The sequence below is a fragment of the Aquila chrysaetos genome, chromosome 16 (genome assembly GCF_900496995.4).
Source record: "Aquila chrysaetos chrysaetos chromosome 16, bAquChr1.4, whole genome shotgun sequence".
NCBI lineage: Eukaryota > Metazoa > Chordata > Aves > Accipitriformes > Accipitridae > Aquila > Aquila chrysaetos.
This window is the reverse complement of record NC_044019.1, coordinates 2792514-2816286: the sequence shown is the minus strand read 5'-3', so window position 1 is coordinate 2816286 and position 23773 is coordinate 2792514. Positions and strand designations below refer to the sequence as shown.

Genomic DNA, 23773 nt, shown 5'->3' with positions numbered 1-23773 from the left:
GCAGGCACAGCCGCCGCGCGCCGACCACCCTCCCTCCCCCCCGCCCGCCTCGCTCCTCAGGGCCCGCCCCCAGGACGCGCACGCGCGCTCCGCCAACGGCCGGCTTCCGAGGGAGCGCTCTACGGCCGGGCGCATGCGCAGTGCCGAGCCGGTGGAAGGGACACGTGTGTGGGAGGGGCCACCACCCTCTCGGCTTCCAGTGCGCAGGCGCAGCTCTACCGGCGTGACATTAGTCACAGGCTGCCGAGAGAATTAGCCTCCCGCCGACTCGCGGCGCCTGCGTAGGGGCTGTATTGCGCATGCGCAGAGGCTGCCCGCCCCGGGCCAAAGCGGCGGTTCGCGCATGCGCTCTCAGCGTTTTCTCGAGGCGGCGGCTCTGAGGCGCGAAGCGCGCTGTGGGACCGGGGGTCTTGGGCCTGGCTCCGTCTGGAGAGCGAAAGGGGTACCGGAGCCACTCTCGCCTGGCCTCCGCTGGTACGGTAAGACAGCCCAGTCCAGCCTGTCTCGAGGGCTGAGCCCACGGCCTGCCTGTGCTCGGCGGTACAAGGCCTTGGCAGTGCCTGTGTGGGAGCTGAGCCTTCCCCCTCCTGCCTTTGTAGCCCTGTGGTACAGGGACAGGGCAGGGTACAGGGCCTTGGCAGCGCCCGCTGGGGAGGCGAGCCCTTGGTGTCCTTGTTGTGTTGGCCCGATGCCGTGATATGGGGCTTTGGAGAGAACAGTTAACTCCCGTGTGGCAGGTGATGTTACACGGTGTTGAAGAGGGAAGAAAAAGAGTCTTACCCATTACGATTATCAGAGGTTAAGGAACTCCAGTGAAAGGTGCTGGGGTGGAGTTAGCGGGGGACGGTTTGTCTGCACAGTCTTGAAACCCAGCAGTATGGCACAACAGATTTTCAGTCAGGGTGATTGCAGATGTGCAAACCCTTGTGTGCAGGGGTTTCTGTTATTGTGGTTTGTGGAGGCAGCAGTTATTTAACTAGCACACAGGATATGTTTCAGGTACTGCAACTCCTTAATTTAGTACCAAACATGGCCTTTTATTAATAATTTGACAGTCATAGCACGAGAACATGGGAAGACAACAGCTTTTATAATTTGTGAAGTTACACATATGCTTTATCCCGTTAAGGAAGCATGTGATTCTTATTTGACCTCTCAATATCTTGTGACAGACCGCTGTCTGCAGCAGCCCCTTCTGCGCAGAGCTGAAGTTGATGTTCATGGACAGACGTAGTCTCCGACATCATCAGGTAACACAGCCTGAACCTTGTCCTGTCCCTCTTGCCTCCGGGGTGCCATTTCCAAACAGCCCCCCCCGAACCTGCGCAAACCTGTCACTCAGTGGTCAATGGCTGCGCAGTTCTGTTGCACAAAACATCTTGCCTGTACAAGGGAGCTCTGGCTATCGATCACTTTGGGGCTGTGTGCGTCCCAGATATGTGTGCCTGGTCTGCTCCTCCTCTGTCAGTTTCCTCCTCGTTCACATACTGTCTCTTGTTCCTTCACCCCCTGTTGTGTTTCTTCAATGTCATTCTTGCATATTTTCCACTGAGATTCTTTCCCTGCCTGCCATCCCTGTCTCATCCTTACTCACAGCTGCGTCACTTCTAAATGCCATGGCACCTTCCCAGAGCCGGGATGAACTAACTCTGCTCCCAGTAACGGGCTGTCATTGCCCTGGGGTTTCCACCTGCTGCCTCAGCCGTACTCCCTGAGCACACACAGCTCCCATCTTCCCACAACCTCTGCTGTGCTCACGGAGCTGTGGGTGGCAGCTGTCGTTAGCTGTTTGATTTGGACCTGTTCCTCAGAGAACTTCAGGAAAAAAAAAAAAAAAAAGAGATGTGTGTAGTTCCTTTAGAATGTTTCAATTTTTAGAGGAAGGTTGCCTGATGACGCCCTGGACTGAAAATTAGGAAATCTGGGACAAGTTTCCAACACTTCCCGGGCTTCCCAAGTGAACCTGGACACTTTGCTTAACCACTTAAGTCACTTCTACCTTCTTTCTTCATATTGTCTGATCTGCTCAGGGTGTGAAGGGGCTGAAACATTCCTTTGTTACTACCTTATGCAGCCTACAGGGAGAGCAGCGAGGCCCTGAGCTTGGCCAGAGTCTCCAGCTGCTACAGAAATAGAGTCACTGGGTGTTAAAATGGAAGTGGTTCCCTTCCTGACAGTGCCAGGCCGAGGGCAGAGGAGCAATGCGCTTTGCTCTAGCTGAAAATAGGAGATGGGTGTGTTTTGGGCCATCCCTGCTCTGTCCTCCCAGTTTGTTCCTCCGTGAACGTCTTCTGGGAGCAGTTGATGACTGGTGTGGACGCGATCGCTTCTGACGGGGCCGTTTGTCAGCTTTTGGAGAAAATGCCTTTGTTTTGCTGCAGAAGAGGAAGAGGCCCGGCAGCCCGGACCGTTCGATATTGTGCATTATGCAAATGGCCGTGCCTCAGACGCACTGCTGCCTGCTCTGCCTGCTCGAGCGAGGGGCCCTGCGGAGGGCTTCCCGCGGGAGCCAAGAACAGAGAAACTCTTGTTCTAGCTCCCGCCGGTGCCGCTTTCAGCGCGGAACACCCGCTCGCTGGGCTGGACCGGCAGTGATGCCCACGGGAACGGTCCGTCTGTCCAGCGGCTCTGTCCTTTGCTCTGGTATTTTTATCTCAGCTAGCAGAAAAGGACGCGTTAATCCGTGGCTCCAAAATATCACCCCACGCTCGGGAAAACCTTTCCCACTGCAGCCCAGCCCAGCAAAGGGTTTCTCCGTGCTGGCTCCACGTCACGTTTTGTTGCCCCCATCTCGGAGTGGCGATTTTGAGTGCGTCCTTCAGCTTCTCAGCAGGATGACGATGGGCACGGACCCCGTCTTCCAGGCAGGATTAGGAAGCTGGCCCCCTCGCCGGAGCTGGTGCCGGAGCCGTGTTACACACTCGTTGTCACACCCTTGCCAATAAAAGCCATGTCGGGAGGGGACGTCGCGGTCCGGTTGGGGTTGTCACCTCGGGTCACTGAACGCCACGTGGCCGGGACAGGCTCCGGCCAAGCGCGGGCTTTCCTGCGGGCCAGGATCCTACTCCCACCAAACTCTTGAGTCACTGTATCCGGTGCTCCGCCCCGGAGCAGGGAACCGGATTAATGGCTCGTTTCTTTATTTCGGTTTTGCCGGGCCGTGAGCTCGCCTTCCCGGGGAACCCGAGGTGTCTCAGTGCTTCCAGGGCTGTAAGCACTAGTGTGTCCCCCCCACTGCTCTTTGCCCTGGGACGTTCGGCCCGCTCGGCAGCCGCGGGCCCGTGTCTCTGCCGGGCCGGCGGGCACCGGCCCCGGGGCGGAGAGGGGAAGCGGAAGCCGTGGGAACCGCCGGGCGGACCGAACCATGGCATGTGTGTGGGGGGAAACGGGTTGTACCACTGCTGCTGTGCGCTGGCGGGTGGGGGTGTGTGCTGGCGTGGAAAGGCCCGCGTGCACGTGCGGCCGGAGGGCCACTCCAAGCGCGCCGGAAGCGCGGGGGGGGGGGGTCCGGAGCGTACCAAGGGTGACTGGGGACAGCAGGGCGGCGCGTTTCGCTTCGGGCCGTGCTCACCGCCGGCAGGGCAGGCGGGGGCGGGCAGGAGGGGCAGGGCGAGCCGCTCTCGGGCCGCGCTGGGAAGGGCCGTACCAATGCCCAAGGGGGGGGGGAAGCAGCCTGTACTAATGCCGCCTTCTTCGCGGGGGGGGGGGGGAGGGCCTGTTCCAACAGCAGCGGGAGGGAGGGAGCCGTTCCCCGCGGTACGGGGAGGGGGACCCGGCTGGTCGCACGGCAGCGGTACGGCGAGGCGCGGCAACCGTGGAGCGAGGCCGCCCCAACGCCGCTTAGTGCCGCGTCGACGTGCCCGGAGCACCCCCGCGGCATTGCGAGTGGACGCACCCGGCGCGCTGAACCGGGGCGGGGGACGGAGACGACGACGGATCGTACCAATTGCCGGATGTGGGTGTGAGGAGGGCCGTGCCAATCAGCGACGGGCGGGCCGTACCAAAGGGGGCGCGGGCGGGGAGGGAGCGGCCTGTGCGCGAGGAGCCGTCTGGCGGCGCGCGGGCTCTCGGGTCTCTCCCCGCGGCCGGACCGGACCGGGCCGGAGCGGACCGAGCGCAGCCTCAGCCCCGTCACGGGCCCCGCCGCCGCCGACGGGCCGGGCCGGGCCTGCCGCCGCGCCCCCTCCCGCTCCTTCTCGCTCCTTCCCCGGCCCGGTGTGTGGGAGGCGCCGGGCCCGCTCGGAAAGAACGCCGACGCGCTCAATGCCCAGGGTGAGGGGAGCCGCGGGGGTGTGGGGGGGGAATTCGGGTGAGGAGGGACGGCGGAAGGCTGGAGCCCCCGCCCCGGGGCGGGCCTGGGTTGTGGGGGGGGGGGGGTGTAGTGGCTCCGGGGCGGCCTGTGGGACCCCCCCCACCGGCTCCTTGGGAGGTTTTGAGGGGATCTCTGGCCTGTAGGGCTGGTCCGGGGGGGGGGCTTCCCCGGCCTGGGGAGTCTCCTTTGGCCCCCGCGGCTGATTCGGAGGGGTCTTTTGTGCTTTGGGGGTACCGTCTGGGCTGCGGGTCTAGTTTGGGGGGGGTCTTTGCTGGTCTAGGAGGCTCTCTTTGGTCTGAGGGGCCGGTTCCGGTTGTCCTTCCTGGTCTGGGGGGATTTCCTGACCTGTGGGGATTGTTTGGGGAATCCTTCTGGGCCCTGGGGGCTCCCTCGGCCTTTGGAGCAGCCTTGGGGGCAGCTTGTTAGCCTATGGGGTCCCTACTCTATTTTGGTTTTGGTGAGGGGTGTCCCTGCCTGTGGGTTGGACTGGTATGAGGGATCCCCATGGCCGGTAAGGCTGGTTTTAGGGTGGTAGCCCTTGCGTGCAGTGTTGGGCTGCTTTGTGGGGTGTCCCTTCTACCTGTGAGGCTGGCTTGGAGGGTCCTCCACTCATCTGTGGGATGGGGCTGACTTACAGTGCCCACCCCCCAGGTTTGTATGGCTGGTTTGCGTGGGTCCCCCCTCAGCTGTGGGGCTGGGATGAGTGGACTCCAAAGGGATAGTTTAGTGGGGGTAGTCTGCCTTGTACCTGGGCTTGGAGTGGGTGGTGTTCAGGAGGGGAGGTCATTGCCTGTGGGATTGCAACAGTGGGAGATTGAGGAGACTGCAGAGGGATTGGTGTGTGTGAATGGGGGGGGGGGGTCTTGTACCTGGTATGGGGGGGCATTTGGAGAGGTTTGTTGGAGGGGAGGAGGTGTTACTTATTCCTGTGTGTCTGTACAGATGGGGGAAGAGTTTGAGAAAGGATGGGAGAGTTATTTTGGGTGAAGAGGGGCCTGCCCTGTGTCAGGCCTGGAGCTGGTCTTTAAAGGGTAAAGAATTTTTCTGGGATCTGGGCTGGAAAATGGAGGTGGAAGGCTGGGAGCAATGTTGAGGGGGGAATCTTTCTCAGGCTGGAGGGGGGCATGTGGAGCTGGAAAGGAAGGGTGTCCAGGATGTGGTGGTTTTCCTGGGGTTTGAGTGGGGGCAGGGTTGTGAATGCGGGCCGGTTTGTGTAGTTAGAGGGCTGCCCTGTGGGATTTGGAGCTGCCTGGGCTGAAAGGGGGGAAGTTGATGAAGTCTGGCCTGGCCAGGGCAGTGGCTAAAGAAAGTACTAGTGTTGCTGAGGGTGCTAAGAGTGACCTGCAGGAAGGCCTGAGACAGGGAGTGGTGTACTTACTGGGAATGGCTGTCATTTGCTGCTTAGGGCACGCTTTGGTGGGTGAGGAGCCCTAGTTATTGAGAGCTGGAGGTTTGGGATTTGGACCACAGGCGAGGTTGCAGGTTGGGAGGTGTTACGGTATGGGGATGATCGTAGAAGTGGCCTCCGCTCAGTTGCAGTGATGGTTCCTCGTGGTTCCTTGGTGTGATTAGTCACGATCTGCTTTCCTCTCGGGGCAGCTGTGTGCTTGTTGGTTTCAGTGTGAGGAGGAGTAAGGCAGAAATTTGGCTTTTAAAGGCTACTGTATAAATGGAAACTCGCTTCAAAACTCCTAAAATGAACCCGTCAGGTTCTGACTCAGAACTGCAGTTAGTATTTAAAGAAGAAAAAAGATAAACCCACCGCTAGCAACAGCCAGAAGACTCTATCTCCTTATGACTCAACATGTAGAAATACTTAAATTTAATGAACTCAACTGTTGGAAAGAAAAGATCAGTCGGAGTTAAGCGAGGAGTACGTATCTGTGTACGTATGGATGCGCAGCCAGGAATGTCAGCCTTCTTACACAGGGTCTAGTAGTGATGTTTTTACGTACATCTCTCATAAACATAGATGATTGACTTCAAGTTTAATTACCTGCAAATACTCATAATTCTCTTCCACACAGCAGTACTCAAACGTTCTTCCTCTATCAGAGCGGAGCTGAACTGTGATCGCAGCTGGCTTCCTTGCTCCTGCCGCTGGACTTTGCCCCGTGGTGGAATGCTGTGTTGGTTAACCGTTGTGAGGCCTGGGAGGGAGAGCGCTGATGTGTGGCCCTGGGGAGAGCTGGGCGATGCATGGCTCGTGGAAAGGCACATTTCTGTTCTCGCTTTAAGGTGGACCATCCACAGCTGAAAATGTAGCTCTTGAGATACAAAAATTATTTGCTTGCACTACAGTAAATGGTGTAGGTTGTGTATTTTGATAGTGTCTTTGGAGGAGAAAACATGTTGTCAGTGATGCACCATTACTGAACCAGCAGAGAGGAGCTCTGTGTTGTCTGTTGTATTTGGATTAGTTTGACAGCTGCTTTGCCTGTTAAAGACTTGGAGATTTAAAAGAGCTCTATCTAAACATTGAAAAATAGACCTAATGGCTTGAAAATCTGGGCTAGAAGTTATCTTTTTGACACATGTGAATTGCAGTGCTAGATCAGGGTGGCACCTATTTAGGCCGGTATCTGGCTGATGCATATCAGAAGAGAGTATAAAGTACCTTTATAGTGGCTGTTGACTTTGGTATCTTTTCATGGCTCATTTTGCTAATTGTGAAGGGGTAAAGGAGTCTTAAATCTCTTAATCCTTTTTTCGGTTGTGACACTTGAGATGCTGGGTTGCTGTCTCTATTCAGGTCACTGTTACGTGTACCTTTTTGTTACCCCTTGTTTCCCTCTGTTCTGTACTAAAAAGTTAAATTCTTTTTGGTCTCATATATTGAAAGTCTAGCTCTGCTGGAAATAATGGAGGGTGGATTCTAACAATTGAGGCTTCAGGGACCTGCAGTGAAACTTATCAGTAAGCTTCAGTTTCAGTTGTCAGACTGAATTTAACTGCCACAGGAGCATGGAAAAGGAGCCAGCTCTCCACTAAGTCATTTTTCCGGCAGAGGTATATGGCAAATTCAAATAAGTGAGATGAGTAAGATGCAAGTAATTCAACTCTGTAACTTCACAGAGTAATATCCCTGTTGCTGTCTGATTTGAAATTGCTTTTAAGTCCTGCTTGACTTGTTAATGGGTTTTTGGTGTTTTTTTGTTTTTTGGTTTTTTTTTTTTTTTTGATACTTCATCTTAAAGTCTGAGAATATTTAGCCCGAGTTGTCGGGGGAACTGATGATCTAGCAGGATTGTTTTTTCAAAGACCAAGAGCTGATACAGCTTAGACAACTCAGCATTCTGATTTTTAGTTATTAGTGTCACATACTCATGAACTGTTGTCTAAAGTAATTTTTTATTTTACTTAAATATAATTCTGTGACTTAAACAGGATAATAGCTTACATTTCTTTTTCTTAGTGGGGCCTTTTGGTTTTGACTTCAAACACTTTTAGTAACTTTAAACTTTTTGGGCATGGTATGTAAATAACATTCAAATGTGTCCTCTGAAGGGCTTTTAAAAACTAAATGGTGGGTGGGGAAGGTGTTCAAAAAAATCCTGTGTCAGAACAGCATTTATAACTATGAAGCAGGTTCTATTTCACAGGAAAGAAAAGATCTTAAGCATAAAGCATGCATGCCTATCAGTTCTTTCTGAAAGAGCTAACGCTGTAGCTAATCACTTCCCACTGCCAAGCTCGCCAGGATGATGATCTCTGTGCATCGATGCCTGTGTTGGATATAGTGGTTTGACCTCACCCAAATTTAGGGATAGCTGCTAAACTTTTTCTGTGTAGTAATCAGTTTTAAGTTTTGCTGCAGGATTGTTCTCTTGCTGAGTAGTCTTGCATGGTACGTTTGACAATGCTTACTGTTTCCTGATGTGTTGCTTTTAAGTTGAGACTTCTTTAATCTGGACTTTTTTTTTTTTTTCTTGCTAAGGCAGATCTCTATCTGCTGCCGTGGGTTTTACAGCCTCGGACGGAGCGACTGGGTTAGTGCAAAAGGAAACGAATGAGTCACCCGCAGAACTTGTCAGCAGGCTGGGAGGGAGCTCTGCGGCGGGGGTGGATAGGGTGGAACAGTAAAATTTTTGACCTCACCCCTCTCTAGGCACGTGTCATTCTGAGCAGGCTTCCTTCAGAGAGCGTTCAAGAATTTTTTCCAAGAATGTTAGTTCCAGAGTTTCTTTTCTCTGTATACTAGGAGAGTATGTTTTAGAGAAGATGGTTGCTTTGGTTCTTGCTAATGTGTGTTTTCACTGTTTTAAGGCTCATTTTGGAGGTCTTGGTGAATTCTTTCACTTGAAAAGCACCTTGTGCTCCAGACAAAACAGGACATTTTGATAGCGTATGGATAGAATGTGGGTCACTTAGCGGGGCAATGCAGGAAGGGGAAGTGAAATGTGATGTACGCAGAGTGTCAGGAAAAGCCTGGCTGGGCTGCAGTGTTGTGTCAGGATGGCAATTTTTATGGGATCAAGTTGTACACTATCAGTGCTCTGAGATGCTGATTTCACGTGTGTAAATGCGAACCACGAGAATGAGGTTTTATAAAAGAGGAAAATTAGCAGCTCATGACCTAACTTTGTTAACATTGAATGTGGATTTCCACTTACAGGAACAAAATCAGTTGAGATGGTTTGAAAATACTAGTCTTCAAAACACTGAAGTATTCTTTTAATACCGACTGACAAATTAGCGGGCTTTGCTGTGCATCCTGTGCACTGGGTTATTTTGAAAGGTGATCCAAGTGACCTTTCCAAAGGTATCCGTGTTTTGCAATCTCTGGAAGCTGCAGCTGTTGTAAGCTGTTTCGCTGTCTCAGTGTAGCTAAGGCAGCACTTTTACGGGCGTGTTTTGAAGGAGATGGTGGAACTAGGAATTCCTTACGATGTTATTACTTGTTTTTCATTAAACCTGTCTCCCTGAACTTGTATAGGCTCAATACAGGAGAGCAAGCGACTTGCCCTATTGAAGTAACTAATTTAGGAGTCAATGCAATGACAGACGAGGCAGCCACTGGAGATGAATATTGTAGGTGTGTTGGATTTTTACTTAAGGCAATCTCAAGTGAAGCTTCTATCGAGTCAGGAATTCATTTAACTGTCCTCTCTTAATTAGTTAATCACCCTGATTTATTTATGCTAGTTAATACAGCTGCCCCTTGCTTACTTTTAAGCATATTCTTGCACGTTCATAGCATTTTGAAAGACATTCTTCTCCAACTGGCCTCATTAGGCTTTATCAAGCTCTTTTGCGTGTATGGCTGTGCGAGTGTGAGAGGTGGGGAGCTCACAGTGCTGTTGGTTGTAGCTTAAATTAGTCCTGTCTGTAGGTGCAGAGACTGTCACAGCTCACTAAACTTGGCTGTATAGATAGGCATCTTGATTGATGTTTATTCTCTGATAATTAAGTTAAACAACATCAGGAACTGACTCCCAAGCATATCTAGTTCTTTTCAGATGCATGAATGGTTATTGCTTGGCTTGTTTGTCCTGCTGTCTGCTTTTTCTCCTCTGGTTCCTGATGGCACCTCATTCGTAGCGTTGACGTGTTGGATACTGCTGCTCCCTTTGAGGCCAGCCACATAAAACATGTTGTAATTTTTTGGTTTCTCTCCATGTGCTATCTCACTTTCTACGTAGAAAAAGTTGAAGGTTAATTGGCTGAAAAATTATTTCTTGTTTTATGTTGTGCATAGACCTGGTTACCATTTATTGTCATCAGTTTGATAGTGCTCAGTTCTCTTGGGGTTTTGAAGTGCAAATTTGCTTGCTAAGACAGGGAGGAAGACATTTTAATGTATTTACTTGGGGAGATCAGAGGTTGTAGACAATAGGGTTTTTCCTGTTTTTCATTTTCTTAATTAGAAGCCTGGTTTTTCTTTTTAAACTTCAGCTTAACTGTTAGCAGTTGAAAGTCATGGCAGGAAGGGATATATGTGTCTAGCCAAACTCTTAAAAATAGGGTTATGTGCTACATAAACTTCTTATCCTTCTGGAAATAATTTTTCAGACTTAAATACAGTGCTTTACATTTTTAATCACTCCTTAGCTATTTAGCTAATTAAATGCTTCAGTAATATTCCTTTGGGGAAGGTAAGATGGTGTCATTCCTGTTCTGCAGATGAGCTGAGCTACTGAAAGTGGCTTGGCCAAGGTCAGACCATGAGCAGCTGCAGATCTGAGAGTAGGACTTGAGTTGGTGACTCCCCTGCCATACTTAATTTAGTGGAACATGTCATCTCCATGTGTCCTTTCTTAATGACTTAGTAAATCGTTTTTACAAAAGACTTTTAAAATAATTGGGTTGAAATTCCCTCTTTGATTTGCTTGAGGGAGGAGAAGTGTAACCATAATGACCTGATTTGATACAACTCACAGTGCAAATAGCACTGGATGAGGCTCTTCCAACCAAATTATTGGTGCTGAAAAGAAAAATGTTTAAAGGATTTGTTTAAATATGATGCAATAGCTCTTCCCCTCGTGACAGTGTACTTTGTAATGCTGTAAGACTCTGGTACTCTGGATCCAAGTTTTGATCTCCTATGCCAAGATCTGCTGACCGCTGTTTTTATTTAAATGACCTTGTTAGGTCCTCAAAAGTTAGTTTTGAAATTGTTCCTGTGATGTAAGTCTGCAGGTCCCTCTCCAGGACATGTCAGATGATTGGAGTGTATGTTCAAATGGGGTAAAAACAGGCCAGTATTTGACTGAAAAAAGACTTTCTTGCATCAAGTTTTACAGGTGTTGGACACATGTGGATGCTGTAACTTTAGTCATTCTGTTCCTGGTACATCATCACTATAGCAGACTGTAATACATTTTAACAAATCCTTTGCTTTGAGATTTGGTAGTATATATGAGAGAGTTGTGACAAATGTGCAAGAACTGACAAGTGTAAGGACTTGAGTATGATGTGTTTAGCTGGGACTCTTCCATCTGGGGTGAGACTTAATCCTGTAGTCTTTACACTGATAAAATATTCCAGGATTCATTTTTGAAATTTGTATTTCAGTCACTCAGAGCAAGAACTGCGTTAAGGTCGGGGGAGGTTATTGAAAACATCTTTGTTCTTGCCTCTGGCAACCTAATTAATGTATTTTTTTTAGCATCGAAAGCTGTTCTTTAAGGAAATAATTGCTGTTCTTTGGGTGATTTTTGACTTCATGTCAGTGAAAAAGGTAATTTTGTAGTACTTAATTTGACTGTTTTAAAGCGAGGATCTCATTAAAATGTTGAGCGCGCTAGAAGTTTGGGGTGTGAACTTCCATGTATGTGTGTTTTTCCCTAATTGTATTCACTTAAGTGTGCCACGTTGACCTTCCCACTTGAGTTGCAGGTTTGTGACTTCTGGCTGCTAGTTTGGATTTTATTCAACTGATTTAAAACTTTTTCCTTAGAAAGGAAGTGTTGGTAGTGATTCTTTGGCTTCAAGATTTTTAAATGCAATGAAAAGCCATGTTGCTTATTTAGTATTTCAGCCTTAAATGAGTTGAGCTAGTTTAGGTTAGCTCCATTTTCATCCCCCTAAACTTCATGGTAGAATTATATTGTCCCATCTTCTATTGCTGGAACATCTCTATTTTGAAACCTGGGTGTTAGCACTGGAAGCTGCCACTGTCTTAATGCCCTAGTCTGTAAACACAGATAAGACTGAGAATGACTAAAAGTTATTACTGCTAAATGACCATTTGGTTACTTTTGAAGTGACTGATTTCTAAAGGGTATATCCCTACTACAGTTGCGAGTTTGGTGGTGCAACAATGTTGGTGAAATTTATGTGCTAGCAAAAACTCAAATATATGGCAGTTTAGTTATACTCTTATTTCTACTTGTACTGCTGATTTTGTTCAGAAAATAAAGCCATACTAACAATATTTTTTACATATTTGGGCTTAAGCCAAACAGGTATGACTGTACCAACAGACACTTTCAAGCGTGTACTTGGCTTTGTGCTATTTTCTCCTCTTCTAGGGCACCTGGTTGGGAGGGAGGGGCCACAGAGAGCACAGAAAGGTTTCCTTGTTCTCTGTTCCGGTGCCTGGCTGCGAGGAACAGCAGTTACAAGAAGTCGCGTGTCTCTGGGCTAGGGCATACTTGGTGCCGAAAGAATATTCGGGATTATGGCTATTGGGGCTCCAGTGAAGACTGATTTTGTTTGGTTGGTTTTTAAATATAGTTTTATCTAGTCCAATTTGAGTTTTCTGGGAGGGTCAATAGTTGGTGTTTCTGGAAGCAGAAGCAACAAATCCTATCACATGGTATTTTTCTTCTCTTTAGGTGTTCTGTTGGAATATACGTCGCACATTTATGGCGATTCTGAGTGTGAGGGCAGACTTCTGCCAGGCCCAGCACAGCATCCTGGCTGACAAGTGAGCTGAGTGCAGGGGGTTCTACGTGCCATAATTACTTTGCCTTGAAGACTCCAGACACAGCGAACACACTCAAATATATGGGATATCTTCTAAACATTGGAAGCATATTCCTTTTACTGACTCTAGCAAAACTAAGCATCAAGAAAACAAAGTGGAGAGAAAATCTGCCCTTACTTTTTTGCCTCACCAGTGCCTAAATGTAGAACAGGCTGCCTAGTCTTGCATGTAGTCAGAATTTTTGGAGTCTGAAGGATACCACCTGCAGTAACTGAGGCTGAAGTTGAATTCAAGTGGATTCTGAAGCAAACCTGCTTTTCTAGAAGTGAATTCTTTAAGGAACAAACACGTCAAAGCAAGCTCTGATCAATCCCAGGCATTTTAGTGGTCTTTTTAATGTTTTCTGCTGTGAAACGTTTCCAAGGTTATTGATTTTTTTTTAATTTTTTTTTTTTTTGCCCCTTACACATTTTATTTGCCATTATGAACCGTCCAGCCCCCGTGGAAATTACTTATGAGAATATGCGTTTCCTGATCACTCACAACCCAACCAATGCAACCCTCAGCAAGTTCATAGAGGTAAGGCAGTCAAAGTATCATCCTTCTTTCCTTATATGCTCATAGGTTCTGTAGGAGTACAGAATAGTCATTCCTCACACCTGTTGCTCAATGCTTTGGCTATGTTACATGTTACTTGAAGTTTAAGGCATTTTTATCTTTAATTTATTGTTCACATTCTCTTGACAGTATGAGAAGAGAATCCACCGATTACTTTTTCAAAAGTCCTGCATTTCTTTAATTGCAAGAGGCTGGATGAGCTTCCATTTTAGAATACAAATACACACCCCTGCCATCGTTGCTGTCCTGGTTTCTGAAGGACTGCATGTTCTATGATTCTAAGTGTTATTTTTCATTAAATAATGCACTGCTTCTAATATGTCGATCTATTGCTCGTCTTTTGGCTTGTAAAATAGTTAACAGAATTGTAACTGGTTTCTGACCTTTCTTCTCTCTTAGAGTAGGATTAAGTGCAATACTTAAGCTGATGTTTCATTTTACAGGATGTGTTATCCAACTGCCCTACCAATCCCAGAATTGTCAGATTTCATATGCCAGAATTTATCCATGAAAAATGGCATTTGCCTGGGTCGAACTGTGGGAAGAGTCACTTATGATGGGCAGTGGATCACACCGTTACTAACACAATAAGATCTTAAATACAGCAAAATTTAATATTCAATTTTCTGAAAAAGTAACAGATGGTATCATCAGAGAAGTAGTAGTACAGTGTATTTCTGCATTCTAGTTTGCGCCAAACCTGCTATATCTTTGTGCCCTTGTATCTTGTATCTAGAGGACTTTTATCTTGTTTATGCAGGTCTTTTTCATTCCAAAGAGATCCTGTCATCTGATACTGATGTCTGACTGTGGCTATTAACAGACTTCCATCATTTAGCAGTGTGCTTTTCACCATGAATCTGCTCAGATATTAGTGGTTAATTTTGTCTGAAAGCCATGTTCTTTTGGTCTCTCTATTTTTTATTTTTTTTTCCTATTATTGTGGATTGTCTTCCTTTTTCAGGAGTCTTGACTCTGGAATAGATATTATTGCTAGTTGTTAGAAGTTATAGTGATTCAGTCCAAATATGAGAGGAAATTCTGCTTGCTGTATGAACCTTCAAAGTGAACTGGAACAGCTTTTGTTTGATCTTCTGATTATTTATCTAGCACAATGTGCTACTTATAGTGCATTACAAGGAAGCTGGAGTATGGTGGGGTGTGTGTTCTGTTCCTCCCTGCCTCAAAATGTCAACACTGGCTGAAGCAAACAGTTCCAGGCTTCTATTTAAAGAGAAGAAGAAGCTGCTTGGAGAATATAAGCAGCTATTTTAATTTTGCTCTTATATATGCAATTCTTCTCCACCTTGGCATTTCCCTAGAGAAGAAGAATTCGGAGCTATTTCACACTTACTCCTGTCGCTTGTAACCCCTGTCCTAATGTAGGCCATAAACCCCCCTTTCTGCGTTGGCCCTTGCTCCTTCACTGTGTAGTCACCTTGGAGCTGTGCAATAGTCACGGTACCGCTGACTCTGTGTAAAATGTTTAGTTTTGTAGCTGATGTGAAAGTTCTTTAATTCTTCACTCTGCCAGTGTGCTCACATGTTTTGCTTTTTCTTAAAGGAGCTGAAGAAGTACGGAGTGACAACCTTGGTGCGAGTTTGTGATGCCACTTATGATCAAGCTCCTATTGAAAAAGAAGGAATCCAGGTTCTAGTGAGTTGCCTTTAAAACTGTCTAAAAATGCAAAATTATGTGTCTAGAAGTGGTGGGGATGGCTTTCATGTTTTGGGCAAGAGCTTATGACTGTTTCAGATTGGCCAAAAGCAACGTGATCCCCTGCATCAGCTAAAGCTGGTTTTGAGAAACTCCCTGTACTTTTGTGAAGGGTGCTTACTGATTCATTACTATTGCCTGAGCACTTTAGTTGGAATAGAAATGTCTATTCCCGGATTTTTGGATTTGTTAAGATATTTTGATTGCGTTTTAGTGGCTAGCTCAATAGTAATCCAGTGTTCAGCCTTGCCTTGCGGTCCATACAGCTCAGTTTGGTCCTTTTCTCTACAGCACTTGGCTTTACTGTTGACCTTCTCAGAATGCAGATAAAACTCCCTTCTCTTGCTCTTTCAAAAAGGGCCACCTTTTGAGACTGTAGCTGACACGTTGATATAGGCTTCTGTGGACCGGCTGTAGCAGGGCCTCATCGCTATTCACCTCTAAATGGAGCCTGGCTGCTGATGGCTTCCCTGTTCAGCAGGTGGAATTCCTTAACTGCTACTCATAGTTAACATTATGCAATGACTGTCTGACTAGATCGTCTAGTATTGCTTGGTGTTTTAGGGGAGGTTTTTTTAATAGGTGTGTGCTCATACTAAGCTTGCAGGCGGTATTTTTCCAGGCAATGCTTCTGAATTATTACAGTGTGTCAGATATAATCAGTTTATTTTACTGGAGTGAGTAATACTCTGTTGTGAGGTCAGAAATTGCATCTTACCTTCTTGTTGCAGGTAGTCAGTCTTCTGTTGCCTCTTGATTTTTATGGCTTAGTCAGAGGAAAACTTCTGCAGTTTTCCATTAGGAGAAAAACTTGTACCCTGGCATATCTCTGAAAACTCCACGTACAGGTCAGTCAGGTTTCTTGGCTTCTGGCCCTAGTAAGCATTTACTCTAGTTCCAGGCAGCCACGTGTGCCTCGGTGTTGTTGGAAAAATCAGTCATTACAGGGCTACCAGTGCTCCTAGGGCTGTGCTCTGGAATAGCATTTTTGTTCACTCTAGAGCTGTCTTGGACTTGGACGTCACAGCGTTTTTGGGCACGCTGCTGTGAAACCTCTAGCTGCGATACTCCTAAGGTTGCCAGAAACTGCAAGGATTAAGCTCATGGTGTAGAAGCCCTCAGAACCCTGGTTTAAGCTGGGGCTTAAGAGTATTTCTGTGTTCCTCTGCCAGAGCAGAGATCCGAGTTCTTCGTAGAAGACGTAGGACAGTTTTGCAGGTGTCCAGCTCTGCCAGAGTGGCTGCCCTGTGAGGCCAGCTGACCTTGGCTGCTGCAGCTGTGAGTGAAATCCACCTTCTCCAGCCCATGGCTGGGGCCCCAGAGGCAGCTGCAGGAGCTGGGGAGCGCTCTGTGCTCTGGAGCCTGCACTTCTGAAATAGTTTGAGGATTTTGGTTCTCAAAAAATTTTAAAAACTTAGACAACACCAAGTTTGAACTGAAAGCAGTTTTTTGAGGAAGCTTTTCTAAAAACTGGAAATGGTGTTTCCGCCAGCTCTGCTAAGCACCATTCTTTTGGAGAGCCTTTCACTTTGAGTAACACATGTGAGAGTCTTGTGTCTGTACGCTTTTGCCTCGGCTAACAAGCCTCTCTGCGTTTGGTATGTACCAGTTCTTAGTATTCCACTGCTGCAGAAGGCAAAACAGGAGAGAGCATAAATCCACCAGGCATCTGTTAAGGATAACAGAAAGCAGGAGGTGACAGAGATCACTGATCCTGATGATCCCAGTCATGAGGTTGTCTTAGTAATTTATTGTATTGCAATAGCGTTTTGCTATTTGAGATAAGCTTAGTTAGTCACCAACATAACCACCTCCTGTATAGCTTTTCCTTCCTATGAATGCATGCGTTTTCAAAGCAGAGTCCTGTTGCTGTTCAGAAATGGTATTGAATTACCAGCTGGCTGAGAAAATAACACGTCACTATTTAAAGCTAATATTTGCTTGCAAAAATAACATTAAGATTAAAAACACAGCCTGAGGGAGATTAGTGTCTATTTTAAAACTGTTGAGGTCAAAAGCATAGTGAAACCCCTGAAAATGAGAGCATTTTAGCAAAGCCTGCTCTCATGCCGTGATACAGGATCATGTACTGGCAAGATGGGTAGAATGTGGCAGCTACAGAGTTGCTTTGGCAGATGGCATAGTGAGAAAGTAGAGAATTAGATGTTCCATGCTTGAGGTAGTACTATTGCGTGTGCATGTTTATCAACAGAGATTAAATCCAGGAGACAGGAGGCGGGGATGGATTTAGTTTCTGTGGGCTTCTGCAGTTCTTACAGTTATGTTCACATGTAAGGTCTTTTAACATAGAAATGTTACATCAGAAAAACTGGTAGTTTTTTCTGGAAGTATTTTTGCACTGGCTGGCAACCAAGGAGGCTGCGATAGTTTTGTTCATCTTAAGGATCTAAGACACGTTCTATTGTTCAGCTTCTATCAGTCCTTCATTTACTGTTCATCCCTGGATCAGACTTTCTTTGCCCTCTGTGCCCTCCAGAATGGCCACCGCCTGAATGCTAGCAGGCAGTCGGGAGTGCCTGTGTTAGAGATGTGACTTCATTGCCATCTGATATTTACTGCATTGCCATGGGCTCTGGTGTTGAAGGTGGGAAGGTTCCATGCTGGTGGCTGTGGTCTCATCCTACACAGATGCAGGCAGTTCTGGGAGTGTTTTGCTGCCATAACTTCAGTGTGAGTTGCATGCAGGTTTTGAAGAAAGGGTTCTTTGTCACTTTGAAGTCCTGTTACTGCTTCTTGGTCTTCTCAGTTCTGCATTGCCAATCCTGCAGTCGTTGTTACTGACAAACCCAGAGCTGTTCCGCTGAGCAAAGCTGCTTCAGATAAAGGGTAAATAAGAATAACCCTTTCTTGCCTATCCTCCTTCCCAGCTACTGCAGGGTGGTACAAAAGAGGTGTATTTTCTGTTTGTGCAGTCTCGGTGCATGATCCTGGTTATTAATGACTGTTTTGGTCGTGGAGCTTAGCAATTTGTTTTCTCTCCTGTCTGACAGGAGTTCGGAGGTGATGCTGGCAGAACTCATAATCAGGAAAAAAACTGCAAAACTTTGCTGCAATTACTCCTCTAGTCCCAGAATTATTCTTGTTCCTCATTCTGGGCAGTGTCCCATGCAGCAGTGTTTTATCAGTGCTAATTTAATGTCAGTGGTGTGCCATTGCTGAGAAGGTGATGCTCTGTGGGGAAGCGATGATTGTGGTTAATTCAGGCCAGCGCAAGAGTTGTGTGGACATGATGGTTAAGATGTAAGCTAAAGCAATGTAGTAAGCTGCTGTATTTGGTCTGAAGGAAAGGATTTAATTTAATCTAAAACTAGGACACAGAACTGACATGTAAATCCTGTTCTTTGCAAGGCAGTTTCAAAATAAAGCATCTTGCAATGGGTAATGCCTCTTCTCTTGGCAGCCCATACATCTCTTCCTGGGACAGTGGATGACACTGGGCCTAAAATAATACAGCTAGCAGTGTGTGATTGAGTGGAAAATCTCATAAAAGCCTTTTATTAGAAAGAACAAGTTTTACTTTATGATCTTGTTTCTATAGCCTTTTATTTTGCTGTGTTGTCCCAGATATTTTTAATTTCCCATTGCTTTAAAGAAGGAGTTCTCCGCATTCTTCAGACTTTGTGTATCTTTCTGAATTAATAGCATATAAAGTTATTTCAGTAACTTAAAGCTTTTTGGTTTTGTAGTTCTGAGACAGATTTCTACCTTGCAGCTTTTTCAAGTGCTGACACATTTATAAGGTGCTCTTGGGCTGATGTCTGCGCTAAGCTATACTTGCTATTCAGGAAGTATTAGGGTAGCAATAAGTGCATTTCAAAATGAAAAGTCTGGCGGATTTTTACCTTTGGTTGTACTTGTTCAGAGTTTCTGCATGCTTCTTTCAGGCTTCAGAGAATATTACTTCATGTTAACCTGTTCTCAAGATACTACATGAAAGACTTGTTTCTAGCCAATGGGGGAAGAAGAGGGCTCTTCTCAAAGCAATTTCCCTACCATTTGGAGAGGTGGTTGAATAATATGAGACTCTGGCTATGAGTCTCTTGTAAAATGCGTTGCATTCGTCTAATGAAAAGTGCTAAATAACTACTGAGTATTACTTTTTCCCTTGCATCTAGGAGTGCTCTTTCTACAGCACTCCCTGTGTCTGAGGAGATTATAAAGCATGTGATGTTGTGCTTGGTCTTGAAATGTAGGACATGTAGTACTCCACTTAGCACAAGTTCCAGGGGAGAGCTGTGACCTCGAGAAAATGGGAAGCTTCTCGCATGTAGTTTTGATTGACAGCCATGTTGATGATACTAAATGTGACCTAGGTAGTTTAAATGTTGGCTACCCCTTTAACAGGCAGAAATGTGATTGTAAATGCTGCTTCATTGTTGACTGTCTGTGTCTAAGCACTCTGCTTGTGAATGTGGTTTTTTCGAGTTGAAAATACCTAGGTAATTTTAACTGTCTTGCTTATTGGATTCATGGCAGCTGGACAAGCTGATCCATTTGAGTTGTTATGAAGTACCTTTTCCTCTTCTGATCCTCTTGAATTGTTATGAAGTAGCTTCTCCTTTGTACAGAGTCTGAAGTACAAATAGTATTTTAAAAGGTTGACACAACGACAGGCAAAAGTCTACAGAGTTCTCATCTTTCAAATGTTTATTTGAAATGTCTATTGATTTTTACATATTTTTAATAAAATGAGATTTCAAGGGCAGCTATTTTTCTAAAAATTCTATACTACAAAGGAGTTAGTGTACAGTTTTATTGAAATTTTATTGAAAAGTACAATTAAACGGTTGTTAAACATTTACTGTTGCATTATGATATTGACTTGCAAACTTCTGTGCAACCAGAAAAACACCCACAGAACTGTTCGTGTAATATGCACTTCTTGCTGAATGCAATATTTTCCTTCTCCCAGTTATGGTTGCCTTGCTGTTGATTATGAATTGAAATCCATATAGGTAAAGTAGTTTTTTTCCTTCAAAGGACTGGCCATTTGATGATGGAGCACCACCCCCGAATCAGATAGTTGATGACTGGCTAAACCTGTTGAAAACCAAATTTCGTGAAGAGCCTGGATGCTGTGTCGCTGTTCACTGTGTTGCAGGGTTGGGAAGGTTAGTATTGTACTTGTTTTCTCCCAAATGACATTTTAAAGCAGCAGCATCAAGTTTGTGTCATTAAAGCAAGAGAGATTTATTGCAGCTTAAAAACTTTCAGTAATTTCATACCTCTGATCAAGGATGAAAGGAAAAACTTGGAGAGATTGTTCAGAAGACTTCTGTCAATCATGAATGATGCAAGCAGTTAGAGATGCTATTAATTTGAAAGTATATGTCTTCCTGCTAAAACAATAAAATCTCTTGTGCTTCTTGACAAATGCAATATACATGTATAGTACAACTTCTAAGGCTGTACAGTAGGTTTTTTTAATTTCCTCCTGTTTTCAACTGGTATACTATTAAGCCATGTGGTAATAAAAAAAGCATTTAGAAAAACCGGTTCAATTGCTTTCTTACTTGAAAGTGGCTTCATTTCAGTTTCAAGAAGAGTTAGGCTTGTATTTCTTGCTCACATGCACACTGAAGTTTCTCTCCTCACCACTCAAAATGTAACTTCCTTCTTTGGGAAGAACTTCCTTTCAAGACAAAATAAAAAAAAGACTGATTCGGGAAAGCTAAATGCTACATTCATATTCCCAAATGTAATCTCTAAATGTTATATTTATCCTATGGGCTAGGAGGAAATGGAGCTTAAGTGTTAGTATTCTTACAATAACCATGGGACTGTTAGTATTTAAGGATATGAATGAGTGGGCAAGAAAGGTGGATTAAAGAAATAAGTAAGCACAGAGCTAGAGAAGAAAAGATGGGGGAAATGAAGAGGTAGAGGGAGAAATGGCCAATATTTAAAGACACAAGAGCCAAAAACCCAAGGCAATTAACATTTGTTTATCCATTTCTGCTCTATTTTTATCTGAGGAATGTCTTTAGGAAGGTGGCCACGTGCAACTCAAGTGATTTTCAACTCTCCTGTTTCTTGCATAAATCAGGCTAAAGGGTATCAGAAGCTTCCCATCTTCTGTATGTCACATAAGCTTATGTTGCGTATGTATTCCTTACGGAATGACCTTTTTGCTGTTGTTCTCAGACTTCTTCAGGCAGAGGGAAAAGCAAGAGCTTTACAGATTCTGCTTTAATCTGGAGAACTGTCTACCTGTAGTAGGGAGTTGAACTTCAACTGTAGTAAAAAGGGACAGCTTTTTTTTTTTTTTTCAAGTGACTTTTGAAGTTTCAAATTTTTTCCTTTGGAAAGTGAATAATTCTGTTCATGGAGGTGCAGCATGGCAGTGATAGTGCGAGCTGTTTCTCCTGAACTATATTTTTGTTTAGCCATGAGTACAAGTTGTCCGATTGCTAGCATGTGTTTAATCCTTCACTACTCTGTCAGAGGTGCCTGTTGCAACTGTGTGTGTTTAGTGGTGAACATCAATGCAGGAGAAAGTCAGTGTGTATCGTGATTTCTGCTTGTTTGAAAAGTCAGCTCTTTACATTTAACTTATTTCCAAAATGTGGACCCCAAAGTAGAAAGTTTTACTCTGTTTTCCCTGGAACACCCAGTTCCATGTACAGCATATAATTACAAAAAAAAAAATCTAAATAAGTTATCTGTTCAATGCTTCATAGATCTGTCTCTAAATCTACAGCTAAATCTAAATCTACAGCTAAATCTACAGTCTCATAAGAAGAATGCATGCAAGAGGTATTACACACTTGTTTTATCCAAGTAGAAAATTAGGTTATAGTGAAATGAGAGAGCGTAAAAATCTAGAATTAGTGTTTCACGCCCCAAACACTCAGGAGCTATTGATTTTTATTTTTTTATGTGTGTGCTGGAAGCAGAGCTGTCTACTAAAACAAATTTTACATTAGGTATTCAGCAGGCAAATGTCTTTCTGCAGATAATGCTTAGAGAAAATACTTAAGCTATCTGTTAATAGATAAATTTGATGTATTTTGAGAGATTCAGTATATTGTTTCTCTAGATCTTCCTTAGATATTGATTTCTCTTTTAGGGCTCCTGTACTGGTTGCACTTGCTCTCATTGAATGTGGAATGAAGTACGAAGATGCAGTTCAGTTTATAAGGCAGTAAGTTAAACTTCTCCATTCTCAAGAAATCTCTCTGTTTATGTTGTATTTGAACAGCATGTGTCTTCAGCAAAGTTTGTTAGATTTCCGATTTTGTTTTCTAGTAGTATATCCTGACAATAATGCGCATCATGAGTTTGACATTAATGCTGAGGCTTTTGCCCTTTCTTCTTTTTAGAGATGAGGATTAAAAGGTGATCTCTCCTTTTTTTTTTTATTTTTTTAATTTTTTTTTTTAAATGTGGGCTTATGTATTAAGCCATTGATCTAAGACTCAAAGATTTTGAACTTGGGAGGAAAAAATGTCTAGGCTGGGGCTGTAAAAATCATGGATGAATTGAACATGGACTAATTGCTCCTAATTAAAAAAAAAAAAAAAAAAATAAATCTAGTGAGGTTGGGCCCCCAAGCAGAATTTGTACGGCAAGGAGATGAGCACAGGCACTCCTACAGGTGTTATGGGTGAGTGTGTTATCCACCCAGGAAATGTCAGCAATGACCCTGGCTGGAAAATAACAAAACTGGTGAAGGGTGAGACTGCAGAGCTCTGGTTTAGTGGTGATAACATCAGATCTTGAAATGAAGCCCAGCAGGTAAGATTATGTTGAATGAGCTTTGCCAAAAAAGCAGTTCATCCTTTTATGGATTCCCAGGGTCTTCAGTTATCTTTGTAAACTGTATTGTTGTCAACAGATTTCTCTGAATTTTTCCTTTCTTAAATTCCTTTTTTCTCTTCCTGGGTACGGTACACTTTATACCGAGAAGCTCTTTTCTGAGAACGTCTTATATATTTGTATCTGAATGTCATGGTTTTACTTAGCTAATATAATAAGTAGCACATGCATCTGCAAGGAAAGGGTGACCTTGATGTTGTTCAGTGACTACTGCTGGCGATGGAAATAAACTCTCCCAATCCAAGAAAATATGCTGAAATTTGCTAACTGGATTTTGATTTTAATATTGGCATGTAGGTGATGAACTGCATGTGCTGGCCTGGTTTATCCTTCCTCAAAGTGTCAATGGATATGGAACCAAGCCAAAATGCTCTTTTGTAGATACAGAAAAGCTTTGAAATGAGGACTAATCTGCCTTAGAATGTATATAGTGATTGAAGCAGTACTTTTTCCATTGATATTAGCCTTCATTCTCTTTGTTTTAGGAAAAGGAGGGGAGCTTTCAATTCCAAACAGCTGCTTTACCTTGAAAAATACCGACCTAAGATGCGATTACGCTTCAAAGATGCCAACGGTCACTGCTGTGTTCAATAAAAAAAAAAATCTCAAACGAAGGCAGAAGTTAGCATGGCTGTTTTCTGGACTCTTGGCACCTGGAAATGTGAATCTGGAATCAAACTACGTCATCAAATTAGTGGTGGAGTCAGTGCTCCTCAACCTCTGTCCTAATGGTGGTGATGATTGAAAAAATAAAAATAAAAAAAAAAAAAAAAATTAAGAGAAACATTTCAGTGAAGGATTGTTTTCTCCTTAAGCTGCAGTTTGAACATCTGCAAGGAGAAAATCAGTTTCTGAACCTTCTGTATTTTTAACTTTTTAAGAAAAGAAATAAAGTAAATTTTATGTCTAAGGAAAA

General features: G+C 44.9%; 1 protein-coding gene across 3 annotated transcripts; it reads left to right on the top strand.

Annotated features, from left to right (window-relative positions):
• Positions 1-1230: 1230 nt before the first annotated feature.
• PTP4A2 (protein tyrosine phosphatase 4A2) lies at positions 1231-23773 on the top strand. Of its 3 annotated transcripts, none has more exons than XM_030040062.2 (6): positions 1231-1250; positions 12592-13262; positions 14866-14958; positions 20020-20150; positions 22109-22183; positions 23343-23773. In XM_030040062.2, exons 2-6 carry the CDS (start codon positions 13167-13169, stop codon positions 23449-23451), a joined length of 504 nt encoding a protein of 167 aa, XP_029895922.1. In that variant the 5' UTR covers positions 1231-1250; positions 12592-13166; the 3' UTR covers positions 23452-23773. The 3 variants fall into 3 exon arrangements, with proteins under 3 accessions (XP_029895922.1, XP_029895919.1, XP_029895921.1); XM_030040061.2 differs by lacking the exon at positions 1231-1250 and adding an exon at positions 4007-4272; XM_030040059.1 differs by lacking the exons at positions 1231-1250; positions 14866-14958; positions 20020-20150; positions 22109-22183; positions 23343-23773 and adding an exon at positions 3667-4272 and having other exon boundaries at positions 12592-13122.

What these genes read in the sequence shown, in the direction of transcription:
- PTP4A2 (XM_030040059.1), top strand. Translation starts at nt 3,682, where the DNA reads ATGCCGCCTTCTTCGCGGGGGGGGGGGGGAGGGCCTGTTCCAACAGCA. An exon ending in CGACGCGCTCAATGCCCAGG is followed by an intron (nt 4,273 to 12,591) that starts GTGAGGGGAGCC and finishes TCTTCTCTTTAG; the next exon opens with GTGTTCTGTTGGAATATACG.